This window comes from Chionomys nivalis, chromosome 2 (assembly GCF_950005125.1).
Source record: "Chionomys nivalis chromosome 2, mChiNiv1.1, whole genome shotgun sequence".
NCBI lineage: Eukaryota > Metazoa > Chordata > Mammalia > Rodentia > Cricetidae > Chionomys > Chionomys nivalis.
In genome coordinates this window covers 124,745,421-124,765,940 of record NC_080087.1, presented here as the reverse complement: position 1 = coordinate 124,765,940, position 20,520 = coordinate 124,745,421, and the positions used below count along the sequence as shown (strand labels likewise).

The 20,520-nt window shown below is 42.7% G+C and overlaps 1 protein-coding gene across 12 annotated transcripts in view; it reads right to left on the bottom strand.

The window, feature by feature from the left end:
• Positions 1 to 967: 967 nt before the first annotated feature.
• Fn1 (fibronectin 1) overlaps positions 968 to 20,520 on the bottom strand; it is a 68,607-nt gene continuing 49,054 nt past the window's right edge. For 2 of the 12 annotated variants that reach the window (XM_057763307.1, XM_057763310.1), the window contains 15 exons: positions 19,706 to 19,819; positions 18,612 to 18,881; positions 17,262 to 17,449; positions 15,949 to 16,036; positions 15,099 to 15,275; positions 14,211 to 14,300; positions 13,892 to 14,071; positions 12,810 to 12,899; positions 11,742 to 12,208; positions 10,756 to 10,894; positions 7,792 to 7,956; positions 5,707 to 5,832; positions 5,181 to 5,287; positions 2,683 to 2,793; positions 968 to 1,734 (listed from right to left, as the gene is read on the bottom strand). In XM_057763307.1, the coding sequence (XP_057619290.1) occupies positions 1,663 to 1,734; positions 2,683 to 2,793; positions 5,181 to 5,287; positions 5,707 to 5,832; positions 7,792 to 7,956; positions 10,756 to 10,894; positions 11,742 to 12,208; positions 12,810 to 12,899; positions 13,892 to 14,071; positions 14,211 to 14,300; positions 15,099 to 15,275; positions 15,949 to 16,036; positions 17,262 to 17,449; positions 18,612 to 18,881; positions 19,706 to 19,819 (2,384 nt within the window). In that variant the 3' untranslated portion in view covers positions 968 to 1,662. The remainder of the gene's footprint in view (positions 1,735 to 2,682; positions 2,794 to 5,180; positions 5,288 to 5,706; positions 5,833 to 7,791; positions 7,957 to 10,755; positions 10,895 to 11,741; positions 12,209 to 12,809; positions 12,900 to 13,891; positions 14,072 to 14,210; positions 14,301 to 15,098; positions 15,276 to 15,948; positions 16,037 to 17,261; positions 17,450 to 18,611; positions 18,882 to 19,705; positions 19,820 to 20,520) is intronic. The other 10 variants (XM_057763308.1, XM_057763312.1, XM_057763313.1 and 7 more) reach the window with 5 other exon arrangements.

The following is a 20,520-nucleotide window of genomic DNA, read 5'->3' as shown; positions in this document are numbered from 1 at the left end:
TGGACTCCAATTAGACACGTTCCTTTTAAGTGTACGTTAGCCATGGTGTCTCTTCATAGCACTAGGACACTGACTAAGACAACAGTGAACTTTTACTGTTTTTCTGTACTACTATTTTCTATTCCAAATGTCAGCTTTTAGGGGCGGGGAGGATATAAGGTGTTAGGCAGCGAACCTAAGGCCTCCCTCTCCTCCCACATCCTAGGAAAGTGCCGTGAGCCACATGTCCCACATACCCCATTCCCAATATACAAATTCAAAAACCCTAAATCTTGTTTTCCCAAGGTGAAATTGAAAAGGAAATGACTTTTGCAGACCAAGTCTAGGCAAACTGAGCTGGGAGTTCATGAGCTCACTCTCAAAGTGGCAGGTGACCTGTATCAAGACAAGCTAGATTGAGATCATAGCACAGGGTTTCCTCAGGAGAAAAATCTCCATACTGTGCCATTCAAATAACTGTAACAGCTCGGCCATCCTGCTTTCCTTGCAAGTGATCTACTTGAATAGCAAGAAGCAAAGGTCTATGATGGTTAAAGAACTACAGGGCTTGGAGAGATCAGAGCGTGTGCAGCTCTGTCATGAGTTCAAATCCCAGTGCCTCCCACACACCCTTTGGGCACCTGCATATCACACACACACACACACACACACACACACACACAGAGTTATTCTTCTAAAAAGAATAACAGGTTACTTCAGTTATACTTCTAAAGTGCTAGCTAGCAAGGCTAACAAAATATTTGAATCCACCTAAATCTGTTAAGGCAGAACCGCAGCCAAGGACACAAATGACAAAAATTAAATCTGTGCTTCTGTAGGGCCAGCAGAGGTTCATGTATGGAAGTCATCCCAGTCCAGCACACAGTGGCTTTTCAAATGTTTGCTGAACTGAAAAGGACACTCGCGAAGATTACGATTTTTCTCCCCAAACACCTCTGTGTTAACAAAGAAAGTGACCTTCACAGCGTGGAATGTAAATCTTTTTATTAAAACACTTGTCTTTCCACAGTAGTAAGGCGTTGGCATGTACAATATAAAAATAATCACCAACCAGAATTATACTGAATTCCTCTCATCAACTGCAATACTAAGTGTCTTCAATACAATTTTTTCCGTATAAAAATACTGGGAAAAATTGATAAATAACAGGTAAGAGAAAGATATTTCTAGGCAATCAGAGTTGGTGGGATGGAGCGAGTACTGTGACGTGTTTGCACACACAGCCTCAGGACGTCTCCTGACAGTGCTGCAGGCCATACGGTTACAGAAAGAAAGCAGAAGGATGGGGAACACTTCCTGACTCCAGAGTTTGGGGACAGTCCTGCAAGACATTTTTCATCTCGGTTGGCTATCTGTGTCTCCCTATGGATCCCAGACAAAATCACGAGGCTCTCTGATTCTCTTAAACAATACTGGGTGGTACCAACTACTCGGAAGCAGAACAAGGTAACCAAGTGCCACCATGTGCGAGAGAAGTCTCAAAGCATCCCCCAGGGTGATGATGCTTGGAGAAGCTGGGAGTTGAGCTGAAGCGGAGAACTTTGACTCCAGAGCAAAAGGCTTAAGGGAGAAAGGAACACTCAAAGATGGAGGGTCTGCGAACGGCACTCGGGTGTGGATTGACCTCGGCTGAGAGACACTCGTTCTTCTGGGTTGAAAATGTTACTCTCTGGAGTCGTCTCTGTCAGCTTGCACATCTAACGGCATGAAGCACTCGATCGGGCAATTAACGTTCTGTCAAAATAGAAGGAAAAACACCTGTAGCAAATACTCAGAGAAACCAAAGTGTGGAGGGGAGACTGGTTTCAAAAGACTAACAATGTAGCCGGGCGGTGGTGGCGCACGCCTTTAATCCCAGCACTCGAGAGGCAGAGGCAGGCGGATCTCTGTGAGTTCGAGACCAGCCTGGTCTACAAGAGCTAGTTCCAGGACAGGCTCCAAAACCACAGAGAAACCCCGTCTCGAAAAACCAAAAAAAAAAGACTAACAATGTACTGAGCAATAGATATCAGGGATTTAATAACATAATAAGGCATAGCTCTGTCTAGGGTACAGAATTCTGTTAGTCCTTCATAAGACCATGTATGTGGGTGTATGTATGTAAGGGGCCAGAAGGTTTTTGTTGTTGTTGTTTTGGTTTTAAATAATTTATTTAATTTTATGTGCATTGGTGTGAGGGTGTCAGATACCCTGGAACTGGAGTTACAGACAGTTGTGAGCTGCCATGTGGGTGCTGGGAATTGAACCTGGATACTCTAAAAGAACAGTCAGTGCTCTTAACCACTGATCCATCTCTCCAGCCCCACAGGGCCAGAAGTTAACCTTTGGGTGACAAGCAGATGGTGCCTACCTTTGATTTTTGAGACAGGATTTCATAACCAGAAGCCCACTAATCAGCTAGGCTGGTGGACCCCAGGGACCCCCTCATTTCTGCCTCCTCAATGAAGGGATTACAAAAGATTGCAAGCACTTGGCACAGCCCAGCGCAGCCCAGCTGAGCTTTTTTACATGAGTCCCGGGGATTGAACTTGCGTCTTCAGCACTGAGTTATCTCCCCAGCCACAAAAGACTTCTTTCCAAATAAAACTCATTTGGTTCACTCAAAAGAAAAGCATCCATACACAGACTCCCTACTGTGCACCTAACTGCACTCGGGAGGCACTGGGGTGTGCATGCACTTACAGTGTTTGTTCTCTGATGGTATCTCTGAGTATACTGGTTGTAGGTGTGCCCGGTGGTGCCGTCGGGACCGGGCTCAGCCCCAGGCCTGCGGCAATTGTCACAGCGCCAGCCCTGAGAAGAGAGACGTGAAGTTAAATGGGGTTTGTGATAACCTGAGGGCATCGTAATTTAGAGCTTGAGTAAAAGAATTCCAGCTCTTATGCACTGGTAACATAAGCAGTTAATCAAACAGGAAGCTTCAATGCTGCCTGCCTTCATTTATAACCCTGTAATATATATCTTGGCTTATTCCCATACCTTACACTTCCGTATCTGTCTGCATATGCTTTTCTCTCTTCTGAAATATCCGATTCTTTTCCCATGCAAACTCTACTCATCTCCCTCCCATGGTCCCCCCCAGCTGGCTTTCTGCTCTAGGTGGAGGATCTCCTAGTCCTCTATGGCTCCTACGACTTGAGAGCATATGCACAAACTCCATCACTTTCCAGCGAAGGAAACAGACCCTGAGGAGAGGAATGGCTTGGAAGTGGCCAGAAAGGTCACGGCAGGCCTTGGGAAGAATTGGATAACTGGCCACTTTCTCTTTCTGGTCCCTTCTATAGCTTCCCTAGCCAGTGGCATTGCAGCCTTAGCCTGGTCCAGAGACAGAATGGGATACGGGAAGATACCACAATTGGCCTCTGCTTCTTACTGAGTTTTGCTGGAAATAGATTCACTTTCTCATTGTTTTTGAGCTGGGAGGAGGGAAAACTGGAGCTGAGGGGTGAAGGTGTCAGCATTAGCAGGGAAGAAGATACTAAGGAAGGCATGAAGAGACATGCAGACTCTTCCACGGCTCAAGGAGCCCTTGGTAGCCATCTTTTGCCTAACTTGAATGAGACTTTAGTTTTTAATTCAAAAAAATTAGGAAATAAGGCCAGATGTAATTAAATGGTGGTGCACACCTTTAATCCCAACACTCAGGAGGCAGAGGTAAGGCAGACTGAGTTGAGGTCAGCCTGGTCTACATAATAAGTTCCAGGATAGCCAGAGCTATATAACAGAGAGACCCTGCCTCAAAAATAAATAAACAAATACATACTACAATCACTTTCTTATACAATCATTTAAATATTATTAACATATCTCTCCACTTAAGAAAGAGCCTATTTCCCATAAAACCTGTTTGCAGAATCGATAAAGATGCTTTGGTTTAAAACCATAACAGTCCCTACCATTGTGTGTCACTCGGAAATTTAGAGACAGGACTTATTCAAATGAGGGTTTCAGGTTCATAAGGAATAATGAAGCAATGAAGGGAGAGAAAAATACTTCCCAGCCAAGTCACTCAGACCATGACGACTGAGTTTTATGATCTGCTTCTATAAGTGTGTTTGGAGAGAGAGAGAATTCAACAGACAGAACAAGATGGATCCCATGTCCATCCCATGGGCTATCCTGGGATCTAAGGAGGTTGATGGGACACAGGATCCTTCCTGCTGCCAAATCCATTTTCCTTTACTTTTTTGGGAGGGTAGAGAGGTTCAAGACAGTGTTTTTCTGTGTAGCTCTGGCTGTCCTAGAACTTACTCTGTAGACCAGGCTGGCCTCAAACTCACAGAGATCCCCCTGCCTCTGCCTCCAAGTACATGCCTGGCTCTATGTCTATTACTTTTAAGTTAAAAGTCATTTTGGAATTTCAGTTGTTAAAGGATAGAATATGAATTGATATATAGAAGGCACATATTAGAAACGGCTGAGGGTACTGGCTTAAGTAATGAACGTCCCAGTCCTCCATAACTCTCTTCCTCCTTAAATCTAATTTCTTGGCAAAAAATACCAGGGGGAATGGGGAGGGGGGACACGGACTTGACAGTGCCTCCCTGGAGCCCACCAGGACCAGCCCTTCCTAGGCCAGGGGGTATGCTCGCTCCCATCTCTTGCCTTTCTCTCTCCCTATTTAACATTAGCATCCTACACCCCAGGCGGCTCGTTTCTCTTTTCTATGAAGCCTTCTTGCTGACTCTAGCCCATCTAGAGCTGTGTTAGTCAGGATTAGTGATTAGGCTGGCTTGGCGGCTATGCTAATTTATGTCTCCAGGCACATCCTTAAGAGCCAGGGCCACTTCTTGCTCCCCCTTTGTTCATTATTGCTCAGTTCAGTATTAATATGATAAGGGATCTATTTTTAGATTGAGCCAAGGCACAAAAAAGGTAGCATTTTCTTAGATCAAGGTATTATTAAAAATACGAACAATACCGCCACAGAGATGCTATCCCACTAGCACAGAGCTGGAGGCTTAGTGCAACCATTGAGGTGAAGACAAACAGGGAGGGCAGTGTGAGGTGTGACAAATTTAGTCATGGGTGGGGGCGCTGATAGTACTTTAGAGGAGAGGGACAAAAGGGGAGGGATCTAGCCATCTTCGGGATTCTTCCTAAGAAGCAAGGCGTGCCTGTGCACAGGATATTCCTGTTGCAGCTCCCTCTGAGCTTTATCTAAGCACCACCAGTCTTACCCGCTGGCCCCCGAAACATGTGCAGGAGCAAATAGCTCCGAGGTATTCTTTCTGCCACTGTTCTCCGACATGGTAGGTCTTCCCGTCGTCATAACACGTGGCTTCATCTGCACATGGGCACAAATCAGAGACGGTTGTAAGACCAAGAACAATCATGCAGATTCAAGTTGATGCACCTCCCACAGACTTGCACGAGCGCAGGCCAAATCTCATCAACTTAGGCGGATCATAAAGAGATGTTTCAAAGCCTCAGCATAGTAGGCCCATGGAAAGATGGAAGTCGCGTTTTAAATGCTGAGTCTTCTTAAAACACTTCACTGAAGTTGGTCAAAGTGCTCAGGTCTGGAAGGCACTTGAGTTCTTGGACATAGAGTGCAATCACGACTCACTTTTGGTGCATGCTACTGATTTCCCAAACACAAGATGGACAAACCTCCCATCTCCAGCCCACCCTGGACACGAGTCTTCTGGCTCAGTTAGGCAAGTGAGAGTACACGACGGTTTAGAAACCGTTAGGATGACGTACGGGGGTCGCACTTGAATTCTCCCTTTCCGTTCCCAAGGCACGTGCAGCTCATCCGCTGGCCATTTTCGCCCTGGCGATCCCACTTCTCTCCAATCTTGTAGTTCACGCCATTGTCATGGCACCATTCTGTAAGGTGGGGACATCACAGGCAAAGGGTTACTTGTGTTTTGACTCAACGTGACAGGCAGAACACCAGGACATGGCGTGAATCCGTAGAGCAGAAAGTCGAAGATCACATTCCCTATGATGAACCTTTCATCATAACTCTTAATATTTAATATTTCCCAAGCCAGTGTTAAGACAACACTATTATTTCAACAAAATCATTTCATAGGACTAATCAGTGATTCATTTGACTCTTTATAAACCTTACAATTATGGAAAACTAAAATGGAATTGGAGAATTAAAAAAACTTGCCTTTCACAGAGATCGTAGATACAAAATAGTTTAATTAAACATTAGAAAGAAATCAGCTAGTATCTACCTGCTACCACCTGACTCTTATAAATGAAGACAATAAACGTAACAACAAACAAAATGGCGATTTTTTTGTTATTTCATGAACAAGGCTTGTACGAATAAATGAGGTCTAAGACGTATCCCAGCACCACAAGCTGTGTTTCATGTCATGTAAAATGCTTTTAATCTCTAAGATTTACACTAAACAGGATACACTTAAGATACTCACAAAATACAGTGTTTCACCCACCTTATCCATAATTCGGCTTCCTTAATTTAAGCAAAAGTATAACAACATTTCAGCAAAGAATGCTGAGCCCAAGGCTCACAGGTAAAATTACTGTATGCCTTTGAATTTGCACCCAGGTACTGACTCATTGAAAGTATGCAAACTTCAATACAGTTCCATCTCCGAACTGCAAAACCACCTAGTCAATGCCAAGTGCTGTCCCTCCTGGTTCCAGCATGGGTGTACAGCCCACTGTGCTCCATCCAGGTGCAAAAGTCTACACACACTGAAAACAATTCTTGGCTTTACACTTTCAGTCTGGATTTAGTTCATGAAAAGTGAAGGAAAATTGTTTCACAGAATTTAGAGATCTCTTAAATGTCATTCCATGGAATATGGTTTCTATAATTATCCAAGTACTGATTACCACATTAAAAACAACCACAAGCTGCCAATAATAATTATACCTCCAAAAACAAAGAGTAAACGATTATACACTCCAGTACTAAATTTCTAGACACAGTAGGTAATTCTTAGGATCATTTCCACCAATAATTTGAAATAACCACGAACCTCTTTAAGAAGTCAAATATTTTCCAGCCAAAATTGACTTTGAAAGTTTTATTACATGTATTTATTTTCATGTGTACGTACGTGTATATGTGTATGTATGTAAATACATGTCCTGTAGTTCATATATAGAGGTCAAAAGACAGTTTGTGGAAGCTGGAACCATGTGGGTTCCAGAGATGGAACTCGGTCATCAGCCTGATTTTTACCTATCTCACCAGTCCTGGACTTGACCCTTAAATGTTAAATATATTACCTGGATATTTTCCCTTATATTATTAGTAATGTTTGGGATATCTGGGCTGTGGGATGCATGTGTCTGTGTCTCTCTCTCTTTGTGTGTGTGTGTGTGTGTGTGTGTGTGTGAGAGAGAGAGAGAGAGAGAGAGAGAGAGAGAGAGAGAGAGAGAGAGAAATGTGTGTATGCATTACAAGACATATATGTCTGGTCATGTTGAGAAAGAGTATTTGTGAGTGTGTTCTGCTCTGTCCTTACTTAACACTAAAGACTGAAAGGAACTTGGTGAGTTTTTAATATCAAGTTAGACATAACTAAACATTTTAAAAAGCATATCACTACTACAAAACCATTTTAATAAAGTTGGATTACCATACAACTCTTGAAATACAATAATATTCAGCAAGTAAAATTTCCCATCATTCTTCAATGATGCAAAATGTTACTTTGACTCAAACAGTCTACTTTTGTTTGCAACATGTTTGGAAGAGTCTGCCTCTACCAAACATGCATCCGTGGCCAACTAGTGCAAATGCGTGCGACTGGGAGACATGGAGGAATAAGTCGGCAGACAAAGCAAGCTACTCACTAGATGAATCGCATCTGAAATGACCACTGCCAAAGCCCAAGCACTGGCAAGTGAGCTTAAAGCCAGATTCAGACAACCGCTCCCATTCCTCTCCAACGGCATAATGGGAAACTGTGTAAGGGTCAAAGCATGAGTCATCCGTAGGTTGGTTCAGGCCTTCATTGACTGAGGAAAAGGAGGAAAGAGGGAGGAAAAAAGGGAAAAGACAACTTATTGATGGTTTTACCATACAAAGAAATAGTTGGTCTGTGCACCACGACCTAACTAACAATATCAGATATTCTCATCAGCAATGCTTTCATGTAGCCAATGGGCACTTACCACAGCAGGGTAAAAGAAACCCATCTTCCTTCCCTTCCCAGATCTTTTCTGGGAAATCTTCACATAGTGTGAAACCTTCAGACAATTTAAACTCATTATGAATGTGGGCAGTGATGCTTCTCCAGGGTACCAAATTTCTTTGAGCTAATGAACATTTTTTCTGACTCTCTTTCCCCCGTCCATGACATAAGGATTGTAATATGAATACTTCCACCTTCTTAGGATCTTGTAGAAGCTACATGAAACTAAGAAATCCCTTCATCAATATACGGAAATTACTAACAATTAATGTTAAAGAGTAGGGAACAATTATTGCTGGACACCATTCTTTGCTTATACTCAAAAAGTCTTGATATTTTTATGTAAGATTAGAATATAATCTTCACTTACATTATAGCATGTTTTTCAAAGTAGTTTTGAAAACCTAGATTTTCATGGTTACTGTAAAATTAGATTTTCCAAATAAGAGAAACCATCATGATGCAAATAACTTAGGAGTATGTAAAAATCTCAGTGGTCTCCCAAGAGCTGTCTTGTCTTAGAATCTTTTATTTTAAAAACTAAAAATTATTTTAAAAAAACAATAAAAATAATCTGTGTAGGGGGCTGGAGAGGCAGCTTGGGGGTTAAGGGCACTGTCTGTTCTTCCAGAGGACCTGGCTTAGGTTCCCATATGGTGATTCAAATCTGTCTAACTCCAGTCTCAGGGGACTTGATGCATCTTCTGTGTTCCTGGCCACGAAACATGCATATTGTGCACAGACATATATACAGTTACAACATCAAAACCTGTTTCTAATGAATAAATAATAATATGTATAAATACAGCACACCTCATGATATTCATTTTAAGTGTTAAATAAACTAACTTACTATGACTTTGTATACTCATGTAGATACTTCTTTTAATTGTGTTAAAATCAAAAGAATAAATGCAGTCGATATTTGAAATGCCTAATATTTCAAATGCCATCATCCTGGAAGAACTAGAAAATATAAAATATCTTAAAACCAAGAGAACCTGGAGGTGAGAACACTGATGGAATAGGGAATTGGGAAGAAAATGAAGGGCTGAAACCCTTAAATGGGGATTCACTATTTTAAAATATCCAGGAGATAAAACTCTGCTCTAGCATTATGGAGTCTGAGCAGGCTTTGGTCCAGCACAGATATATAGTAAGATTCTGTCTAACACACATCCCATCCTGAAGAACACAAGGTGGGAGACCATGAGAACCCCCACGCTCTTGAAAACGCCTTTCTCGTGGCATTTTACCAGGAAAACCACAGAAGACAAACGCTCACTACTGTGTATGTCCTGCAAACTAACTTCTGCACTGCCAGACAGGCAGCTGCTTAAGTTACAAGTGAAGCAACCTTCTCTCCAAGGAAGAGGACTGAGACACAGCAGCTGGTCCTCCATAGTCCTGCTGCCGGGAAGTTCCCAACGATGTAAGAAGACTTGGGATTCACCATTTCCCTTTTCCCCATCTTGTGTTCCTTTGAGCTACTGCGACTTAGACAACCTAATGGCACAGCTTCCGAAGACTTTTCAGGGGGCACACCGAACACTCAAGGGTCATTCGATCTTTATTAAGATTTTTCATGATTAAGGTCATTTAACATTTGTTAAGGTGTTGCATGGGAGTCATTTAACCTTTATTAAGACATTGCAAGGGTGTCATTTAACTTGTATTATTAAGACGTTGCATGGGGTCATTTAACCTTTATTAAGACGTTGCAAGGGGGTCATTTAACCTTTATTAAGATGTCTCATGGTGATCATTTAACCTTTATTAAGATGTTGCATGGTGATCATTTAATCTTTATTAAATTTATATGATGGCCATTTAACCTTTATTAAGATCTTGCATGTATGTAACATGAAATTTATATATGTATTAAAGGGCATTAAAACACATATAAAGGGACTGGAGAGATGAATCAGGAGTTAAGAGCACTGGCTGCTTTTCTAGAGAACTGGGCATAGATTCCAGCACCCACACAGTGACTAACAACCGTCTGTGACTCCAGTTCCAGAGGATCCGGCGCCCTCTTCTGGCCTCCGTGGGTGCTGCATGCATGTTGCGCACAGACACACATGCAGGCAAAACACCCATACACATAAAATTAAAATAAGTACGTCTAAAAGGAAGAAAACAAAGAAGTGTATAAAATTGAAATTTGGAATAGGGAGCTCTTTGGAAAAAAAGGAGCAATGTTGGCTTGGTAACATTTTACCTTAGGAACAAAATCTAAGTCATCACTTAATGTTGCCAAGGAAGACTATTTATAGGTATCCTGTTTTGGTTGAAAACATTTGGTAGAACCCAGTTAGGGACAAGAGAATAGTAAAAGGTACCCAGAAACCAGTGCCTCTATCAACTAGACACTCAATAGGAAGGACAAAGAATACTGGACTAAATAATATTAACATCCTCCCAGGCCTGTCATTCCATCACTGACAGCCTGTCAATCACACATATGTGTTAGTGAACACCCTAGGATTGCACGAGGGGAAATTTCCTCCCATCCTGCAGCCTTCACTTTCCTAAGTTCAAAGGTAAGAAGGAAAAACAGACAAAGCCTTCTCCGGGGGATCCAGCAGAAGCATTTGCCTGACCAGGACAGCAGTGTACTTACCAGCATTGCCCACGGTAACAACCTCTTCTCGAACCTTGTGCCTCCTCTGGTTTTGCAGTGCCTCAACTATGATGTTGTAGGTGACCCCTCTGGTAAGGCCAGTCAGAGTTGCACTAGTAGAGGTTCCAGGAACTTGGAACTGTACATCCAAAGTGGGGAGAGAGCATTACAATGGCAAACAGGCAAGAGCTCCCTGTTCTGTTAATAACCCTTCCCACTTAAAAAAGAGCAAAGGGAGAGGGGGCGCAATACAGGATTCCCACCCAGTCCAGATGAGAAGTCAAATGAGAAGTCCACTAGATTTTTCTACCTAGGTGGTTCACAATTACCGGTGGCTCCCTAGAACGCCTGGCAAAACCCCTTCATAAACATGGACACCAGGGGAGATAAGTGCATGCCATGGAAGGGACCATCACACCAGAACTTGACCTTTCCTAAAACACTGGCACATCCCCAGGCTAAATTTCTAAGCGAATAAATGCCTTCCAGTAGGTCAATCTTTAAGTTTCTGCCACTTTCTAAAAATAACACAATATAAATTGATTCTAGCACCTATGGGACAAATTAAGGAACAGAGTTTTCGAGAGTCAATCTCTCATAACAGCTGGTACCCAAAGGTTCACCCAATCTTCCTAAACACATCATGGATGATGTATCCCTTTAAGGACGAGGGCAGCATTTCAAATTTCATATAAAAGTAGAATATTTTTCCTTCTTTTCTACAATCATCTTTTTATCTGTCTCACTAAAGTAGCCTCCAGTGTATGAGAATAATAAAAATAATTTCATTCTCTCTACTGAGTCAAACTCAGTGACACCCTCTGACTTATCCTCCAGAGCCACAATGAGAAAAGAAAACAACTCCCAGAGTTGTAACATCTTCCTAAGAGTCATGGGAGAGTGGACATTTGACATGAGAGCTTTGGTCGCTTCTGGTTGACTCCTTTCTGACTGACAAAGTTACAAATAGAGACAAAATTAGATACCTGTAAGGGCTCTTCATCGGTGCCAACAGGATGACATGAAATGATGTACTCAGAACTCTCCTGGAATGGCGCCCAAGAGATAGTTGTTTGAGAGAGAGCTTCTTGTCCTGTAGAGGCATTTGGATTGAGCCCCGGAACGTGAGGGTAGAGGTGGTAGTCTACGTCTCCCCTGGGAACATGACCGATCTGAACCTCCTCATCTACATTCGGCAGGTATGGTCTTGGCCTATGCCTGACAGGGGTGGCGGCCGTAGGTGGTGTGGTCCGCCTAAAGCCATGTTCCTCAAAGATCATTTGTTGGCCAACACTGGGTTGTTGGTGGGTTGTGCCAGGAAGCTGAATACCATTTTCGGTGTCATACCCAGGGTTGGTGATGAGGGGGGTCTTTTGAACTGTGGAGGGAACATCCAAGATCTCTGGTCCATGAAGATTAGGGTGTGGAAGGGTAACCAGCTGGGGAAGGTCATCTAGCCAAGAGAGGTTAGAGCCAAAAAAGCAAAGCGCGTTAAGCTCAAGAAGAAGCAACAATCACCATCAATCCAGGTCACAACTGTTCGTCAACTCAATCAAGGCTCGTAGCCAGTCAGTAGTTCTCAGATCACAAAACACTTTCTAGAAAGAAATCTGGATTTTCCTCACAGATTTCTTTATAGTTCAGACAGGAAAAAAACAAATGTTAGCATGAACTTCTCATACAGACAAAGCTTTGAGCCGCTGAGCCCCATAGAAAGCCACCTCTGCTCCAATTAAGCCTTTGCAACTGAAATATTTGATTTGAAATTTCAGAAACCAAGTAATAAATCAAGACAAATAGGAAAGGTTTTGCTCCCACCACTAAAAGATTTCCCCACCCCAATTCAAACTATCTAGTTTGAATTTCTGAAAGGTGAGTAAGGCTTTAGGTTGTAGAGAAATAAATAAATCAAATTATCTTTAGAGCATGCTAGGTAATTCCTGTCAAAAAGTACGATATAAAAGTCACACTGCTGAAGAAAATAATCCATGAGAAACATGTCAAAACGTAGAGAGCTTCACTCTGCAGACCAAGCATTGGTTATGAGCCTTTACCTGTCTTCTTCCTCCCAATCAGAGCGTCACTCTTCTGGTTGTTCTTCAGGGCGATGACGTAGATGGTGTACTCGGTTCCTGGCTCCAGACCTGGTGGGGAACACAGTCATCTCATGAGGTTGGCAGACATGGCAGAGGTCAGTGGGGGATCAAGGATGCCGCCCAGCTGTCTCTGAGGTCATCGGCTGAGGCTGATGGGGAGTAAGCAGGCCTCCCAGCTGTCACTGTAGCCGGCAAAGGTAAAATCAGCTCCCCTTCTCTCTGTACTCAGAGACTGCACACAAAGGCCACCAGCCAGCTAACCATCTTCCAATCACAGCTGACACTCGAAAAGACAGTTTCACAGTAAACTTTCTAGAGTATTCTTTCAGTGTAGAGAGGATTGACAGCAGATAACCCATCAACACTGTATGCCACCAGTGGACTAGACATTTGGGAGAGAGAGCATCAGACTTCAGACTTCCGATTAGGCCCAATCACTGGCAGCCTTCAATGACAGTGCAAAAACCCAGGTCGTCCTTCCATACCAGATTCTATTCTCCTGTTCCACAAATGCAACGAAGAAGCTTTGGTTCCTGATATCTGTGTTTTCTCAGGGACTTCAACACCCAGCTGATACTGGGTATGATTTATCTTATTTGGGGGGCAAAATATAATGAAGAAATAGATGAATTTACATCAGAGAGCAATAATACATCTAGCTATATCGTATAACGGCCCTGAAATTACAAGCTCAGACACTCACACCTTTTGAGAACACTACTGTCCCCAAGGAGAAGACTATCTTCTAGAGGCAAGCACCCCATTCTCATGATGTAGCATCAAAGACACAAGGGGGAGGGGGGGTATTATGGATGTCAGGTATCTATGATTTTTTTTTTTTTTTTTTTTTTTTTTCGAGACAGGGTTTCTCTGTGGTTTTGGAGCCTGTCCTGGAACTAGCTCTTGTAGACCAGGCTGGTCTCGAACTCACAGAGATCCGCCTGCCTCTGCCTCCCAAGTGCTGGGATTAAAGGCGTGCGCCACCACCGCCCGACAGGTATCTATGATTAAGGGGAAATACCACAGCATGGAAACAATACCAGTAATGGTGGCCTCCGTGACACCAGGGCGGGGCCGAGGGACCACTTCTCTGGGAGGAGATCCAGGCTTCTCATACTTGATAATGTAGCCAGTAATCCTGGCACGGGGCGCCTGCCATGATACCAGCAAGGAGTTGGGTGTGGTAGCCAGGAAGCGCAGATTGGATGGTGCGTCGATGGCTGAAAGGCAAGTGACACCTTAGAAAATGAATGGCCCTGAGTCTGCTCCCACTCGCACCCAGCCCCAGCCAACCGAGGCGGGAGAACCTGGAAAGCCCAGCTTCCCGGTTAGCTCTAAAGTTTACGTGGTTGTGGTTACCAGTGGAGGCGTCGATGGTCGCGGGGGTGCTCCGGGCATTGTCGCTCAGAGTGTACAGGTAAATCTTGTAGTCAGTGCCTGGCTGTAAACCTGGGGTTGAAAGAGACACACCTTTTATCTGTTCTTATTCTAGTGGCCAGTGCTCATGCTTGCCTGCCATTTTCTTGACTCCCCCTGTAGCCTATTTTTGTAGGCTACAGAAGCGGTCCACAGGGGAACAGGTAGGCACATCATGGTGTGGACACTCACTATTAATGAAAAGCTATCTCAAAAGACAGTCACATATGTTCCTGATACTGAACTCCAATTGTTAATCTCTGGCTACACTTCAACCTTTATTATATGTAGTTTTTTGAAGACAGGATTTCTCAGTGTAGCCCTGGCTGTTCTGGAACTCACTCTGTAGACCAGGTTGGCCTCAAATTCACAGAGATCCGCCTGCCTCTGCCTCCCAAGTTCTGGGATTAAAGGAGTGTGCCACCACTGTCAGACGTGTAGTGCTGTTTGTAATTACAAATGTCATTATACTTTTTAAAATCTAGTCATACTAATGCTAAAAAGCATGTACTACTATTTTGTATCTTTTGGTTTTCTGTGTTAACTTTTAAAAAATAGGGCTTCGTTATGTCACATCTTCCAGCCTCAGACTCTTGTCTGTGAATACGGGTGTGTGTGCATTTTCTTTGTGCATTGTTTAAACAACAATGAGCATTTTGTGAAAAAAAAATATTTTTGATGAACTTTATAGGTGAAACAAAAGTCAGGAAGTAAAACATCATGGGACGGTAACCACATTTCAAACTGTGTTCTCATCAAACACTGGTCTCGGAATAACTAATAAGCCAGCTTATGCTGTGGGTAAACAGTCAGAATACTGAGCACACTGACCTGTGATGGTGTAGGTTCTGATGTCTGGGCTGATGGTCCTCTGAACTGGGGGCTGCCCATTGGCTGGGATAGCATCGACTTGGAAGCCAGTGATTGTCTCAGTCTTTGTTCGCCAGCTAATAGTGATGGTGGTCTCTGTAGCATCTGTCACACGGGCCCTTCTTGGAGCACTGACATCTGTGTAGGAGCACAGCTATTTTAAAACACTTCCTCATTACACAAATACATGCACTGATGAATAATGTAGCGGGTACCCCCGTTGTCATTCGGAAAGAAGGGCTAACGGTATTTAGAAAATATGAAAATATTTACTTTCATGTCGTTCCTTTGAAGAAACTGATAACTTTATCAACACTACCAGTGGGTCCCAGGGCTGACTCTATAGTATTCAGAAATGCACAAATATGTCGTAGGAACCGTAACATAATTATTAGTAATAACATGAGCGTGGCTGGCAGTATTCTGTCATTTCTATAAAGCTTTGCATCTTCTCCCTTCATCGTTCCACAGATGACCACACTGACTGCTGAAAGAATGCTCATCTGCTTTTGATAAAGCAGAGAACTAGACCGTGGCCCTAACTTGGCCCCATCTTTCCTGTGGCAGAAGCCAGTTCATCCTCCCCAAATGGAACTCTGTGAAAACAGCTGACCACAGATGGAGCCAACTGAGTGCCATAGTCCCACTGTTTCAGCAGGCCGTTTTCTGGATGAAATGCGAAGTGGATTATCAAAAAGATCAGATAGTATATTAATTTCCAAATTCTATTGTTAAATGCATAGTCTAAGAGATCACCTCAATTTTTACTTACAGTTTAAGTTTGTCAATATTAAAACATTTGGTTACTTACTCTCTAGAGTTGTGATGACTCCCTGAGCTGGTCTGCTTGTCAGTGTGTCCTTGAGAGCATAGACACTAACTTCATATTTGGTGGCCACCTAGAAATAAGGTCATAAGAAGTATTTGCAACAGTATTGCATAAAGCCTGGAGTTCTACTAAAACATAGAGAAACGCAGTACTTATAAAAGACAATCTGCAAACCCACGACACCTCACATTCTCGGATTAACTTCACCTGTACCTGTGATTGACAACAGATTTAAACTGGATGAATTTTAAAACATTCTCAGGGGTTAAGTCCAAGAAATTCACAAATTACATAATTATACTAAAGTGGTAATAAGATAAATAAGTGTTAGCACCTTTTTCCTTTTTCCTTTATAGGAACCAGAGTTCCAATCTACATCATCCATATAAAATGTCAGGCATATCGAAGCATGATGTCACCTTTAATCCCAGCCCTTGGCTGCCAAAAGGTGATTGGATCTTTGTGTATTCAAAGTCAGCCTGGTCTACCAGGGCAGACTGAGCATCTATAATCCTAGTACATCAGAAGACAAGTGGGTCACTGCTAACAGATATGGACCACACCTTTATGCATTACTTATTTATGTATTTGTTTATTTTTCTGATCACAAAGAGGCAAGAGAATATTTCTATTGTCTCTGAGCTCTCTTCTGCTGCTTCCCCTGGAACTGGCCTTGTGTTAAGATGTACATCAACTCCTTAGGATCCTAGTCAGTTTTCCATATGTCTACAGTTTGAAATGGTGCTTGTTTGTTTGAGACAAGGTTTCTCTGTGTAGCTCTGTCTGTCCTGTAACTCACTCTGTAGACCAGGCTGGCCTCCAGCTCAAGAGATCCAGCTGCCTCTCTGTCTCTTTATTGCTGGGATTTGAGGCATGTGCTAACACACCCAGACAATTTTTAAATGTTTTAATGAGGGTAGTGTCAAGTTAGCTTGGTACTAATTGAAGAATGTTTCCTGCCAAGGAAATGCCACTCATAAAAGCTATAAATTCACTCAGTGGATTCGTAAATAGATCCCTATGGAATACAACCTTTAAAAAAAAAAACCCAGAATACTTATTGTCTGTCAAAGAACTACACAAAATCCAATGCTATTTATACCACTCTAATCTAACAGTCATCTAGAAAATCTTAGTTCAACATAAGAGAATTCTATTGTATACATTTATAAGAAAATTGTTTTGGCGGTATAAGGAAAGAATGTTCGATTTGTATGAGATTATACTTCTACTCCCTGATAAATGCTATAAAATGACCTACTTCCTTATTCCAGGTATGGAAGCTCACTTCTTACCATGAGCCCAGATACAACCACAGATGAGCTGTCTGGAGAAAGGTTGATTTCCTTCATCGGTCCCGCCTTATCCTTCGGGGTCACCCGTACTCGATAGCCAGTGAGGTGCACATCAGGTGCTGTCCACTGGGCACTGAAGCTGATGGGTGTCACCTGAGTGAACCTCAGGTTGGTTGGAGCAGGAATGGCTGTCAGGAGGGTCATTGATTAAAAGATTATCTTATAGGGAATGGGGAAAAGGGAAAATACAGTGAATTTTAAGAAAAGGAATGGGTAGCTCTTGTAGGGGCTGTGGGGCTCCCCGGCCCAGGAGAGATTCAGTACACACAGGTCATAAAGGAATGCAGGAGAGGGACGTGCGCTCTATACCAGCAATTCTCAGAGTCACTGCAAACACTGGGGTAAATGTCAGGCCTCCAATAGACTTTGGGCTTTAAAAGGCTTTACCTCTCCACCCCTTTAAAAACCAAGAATCAAATTGCCTTATTGGTCATTAGAATTGATTTTTTCTTTGTATGAAAAAGATGAGCAGTGGCCCTTTTTCTATATAAATTTATCTCTGTATGGTAAACCATTTCACAGAGTACTCCATCCAAGAGATGGAATTACGTTTTTTATTGTCTCTTTTATTTGAACCCCATGGCAAATACCACCGCTAAATTTGAAGAATTCTCTGCAGTGCAGCGTCAAAGAAAATTGGCTCACAACAGAGGCAGAAAAGAGAAGCAAAGAGCAGGAACACGGATGCCACCTCTACACGCGTTGAGCATTCGGACCCTGCTTCAGGAGTAAAGCGCAGGGGACAAAGGATTGGAGGAAGCACCGGCCCTCAGCACTCTGTCCCGAATGTGTGGATCAGAATCCTTTAAGCAAATGAGGCAGCGGCACAGGCTCTCTGGCCCATGTGCTCTTAGATCACGCTGCAAGAAGTGCTCGGTTTAGGGTCATTTCTCAGAGTAAGCTCTATGATTCTAGACTTCTTTCCTTCATGTGTGAAATTGGGGGGGGGGCTACAGAGGTGTATCACTTAGGAAATAATCCACAGTTTAGTAGCATCTTCAAACGTCTTGCTTTATGGTCTTCATGTATATATATATAATATTTAATATATATATATATATATATATCTAAGCTACTTCAAATGTCTTTTTACTAGACTTAGTTAGCTAAAGATCACCTAACGTTTATTGTGCGTTAGCACTCCTCAGTAAAGAGGGCCTTTCCGAAGCATCTGAGGGCATCTTTCTACTCTCCCTGACATGGGAATCAATAGCCCAATAAAGTGCAATGTCAGCAAGGCATAAAGCCGCTGCTCCCATAAGCACCCAGGCGGTGCAGTTAACGATATACCTGTGGACTGGATTCCAATCAGGGGCTGGCTCTCCATATCATCGTGCAAGGCAACCACACTGACTGTGTACTCAGAACCCGGCCTGAGGCCTTGTAGCTCTGCAGTGTCTTCTTCACCATCAGGTGCAGGGGAAAGCTCATGGATTCCATCCTCAGGGCTTGAGTAGGTCACCCTGTACCTGGAAACCTGCCCCTGTGGGCTTTCCCAAGCAATTTTGATGGAATCGACATCCACATCAGTGAATGCCAGTCCTTTAGGGCGATCAATGTCTGTTAGGCAAATTAATGGTGAGAGGTTATGTGAAAAGCTAGTTGCGAAATAAGCATACTTTTATACCGTGCAAAGCAGTTCTGCAGATACCATTATCTTGGATGAATTAAACTCCAATTATCACACCATTAAAATAGCAAGTTACTTGACATTTGCTGAAGAGAGCCTTTGCGGGGGTTTAGATACTGAGTGTCACATTATTTACTAAAACAGGTGTGCGTGAGGTGTGTAGACACCTGCAAAAGTCCCCACAAAGGAAATTTTCATTAATTTCAAGATATTCCATCAAGATTTGATTTTGCAACATGAAGTTAGTCTCACAGACCTGGATTTTTCTGTATCTTGGAAATGGTAAAGTTGATTTTCAATGTCCACTCGGACTGCTATAATCTTTGTCGAACTCTTCTTTTTCCCCATCTCTATTAAGTATTTAGAGTAAAATGCTGGCCCAGCCACAGTGCTCCAGACATAGCAGCTTCATGGGGTATTTCGGTCAACTTTACCACCCAGTCATAGAAAAAGTAGGTCCTAGAGAAATATTTCGTAGATTCGCTAAAGGCCAATGAGGCTTTGCTGAGGCTATTTGAGCAAAGGCGATTCAAAGCACAGAAGCTGTGGGCGGCAACACCATACTAGTTTTCCCTGCAAGCTCACTGTGTGGCAAAAAGGAAAAAATGTTTGCCAAGGGCTCATCTTAAGATACGAACCAACCAACATGTCTCCTTTCCCTGTATATAATGAATGGCAAAAGACATGTAGGGGGCATCCAGACACCCTAAAACAAAATGACTTTGGAAGTAGAAATGAAGTATTGGTTACGTACTGGTTACTGCAGTTTGAACCAGGGGCTGGCTTTCTCCGTTCTGATTCTGAGCATAGACACTAACCACATATTCCACTGTGGGTTGCAAGCCTTCAATAGTCATTTCTGTTTCATCTGCAAAGGAAGGAGAGGCAATTGCAGGTCTATAAAGCCACCCAAGCCACTCCCGAGAGAGCATAATGAAAAGCAGATGTGCCCAATAATCGTGAAACACCTATTCCTCCTGGGAAAGTCAGAGCCAATTTCCTCTTGCGGAAACCTGTTTATTGGAAACAAAAGTTGAACATACTGGGGCTGGGGAGACAACTTAATCAAGAGTGCTACAAACCCGGGCTGTGATACCCAGCGCCATAGTAAACTGGAAGCCTATAGTAAGTACTAGCTAGCACTTAGAAGGTGTAGACAAGAGGATCAGAAATTGAGAATCAACCGTGGCTACATAGTGCATTCAAGGCCAGTATAGATTTCATGAGACCTTGTCTCAAAGAAAAAAAGAGCTTTAGCATATTGCAGTAAAATCATAGTCAAAAATAAGCTTTAAAACTTAACTTGATGCCTCCAAATTAATGAGGCTATTCTTGAAGAAAAAAGAAAAAAAAACGAAATAAATTAAATTGACCTTAAGAAATTGCCTTGAGATCATAATCTTAGAGTCGTTTTATATAAGAAAAACATGAGGTCTAGAAGGATCTACAATGTAGTCCATCCTTCTCTTCCTGGTGACTAAAGATTTAAGGAGTGTCCACACTACTATACGAAACTGTACAAAAAACAAAACCAGAAATTCATGGACACTAAAACATGCTCTGTGAAGT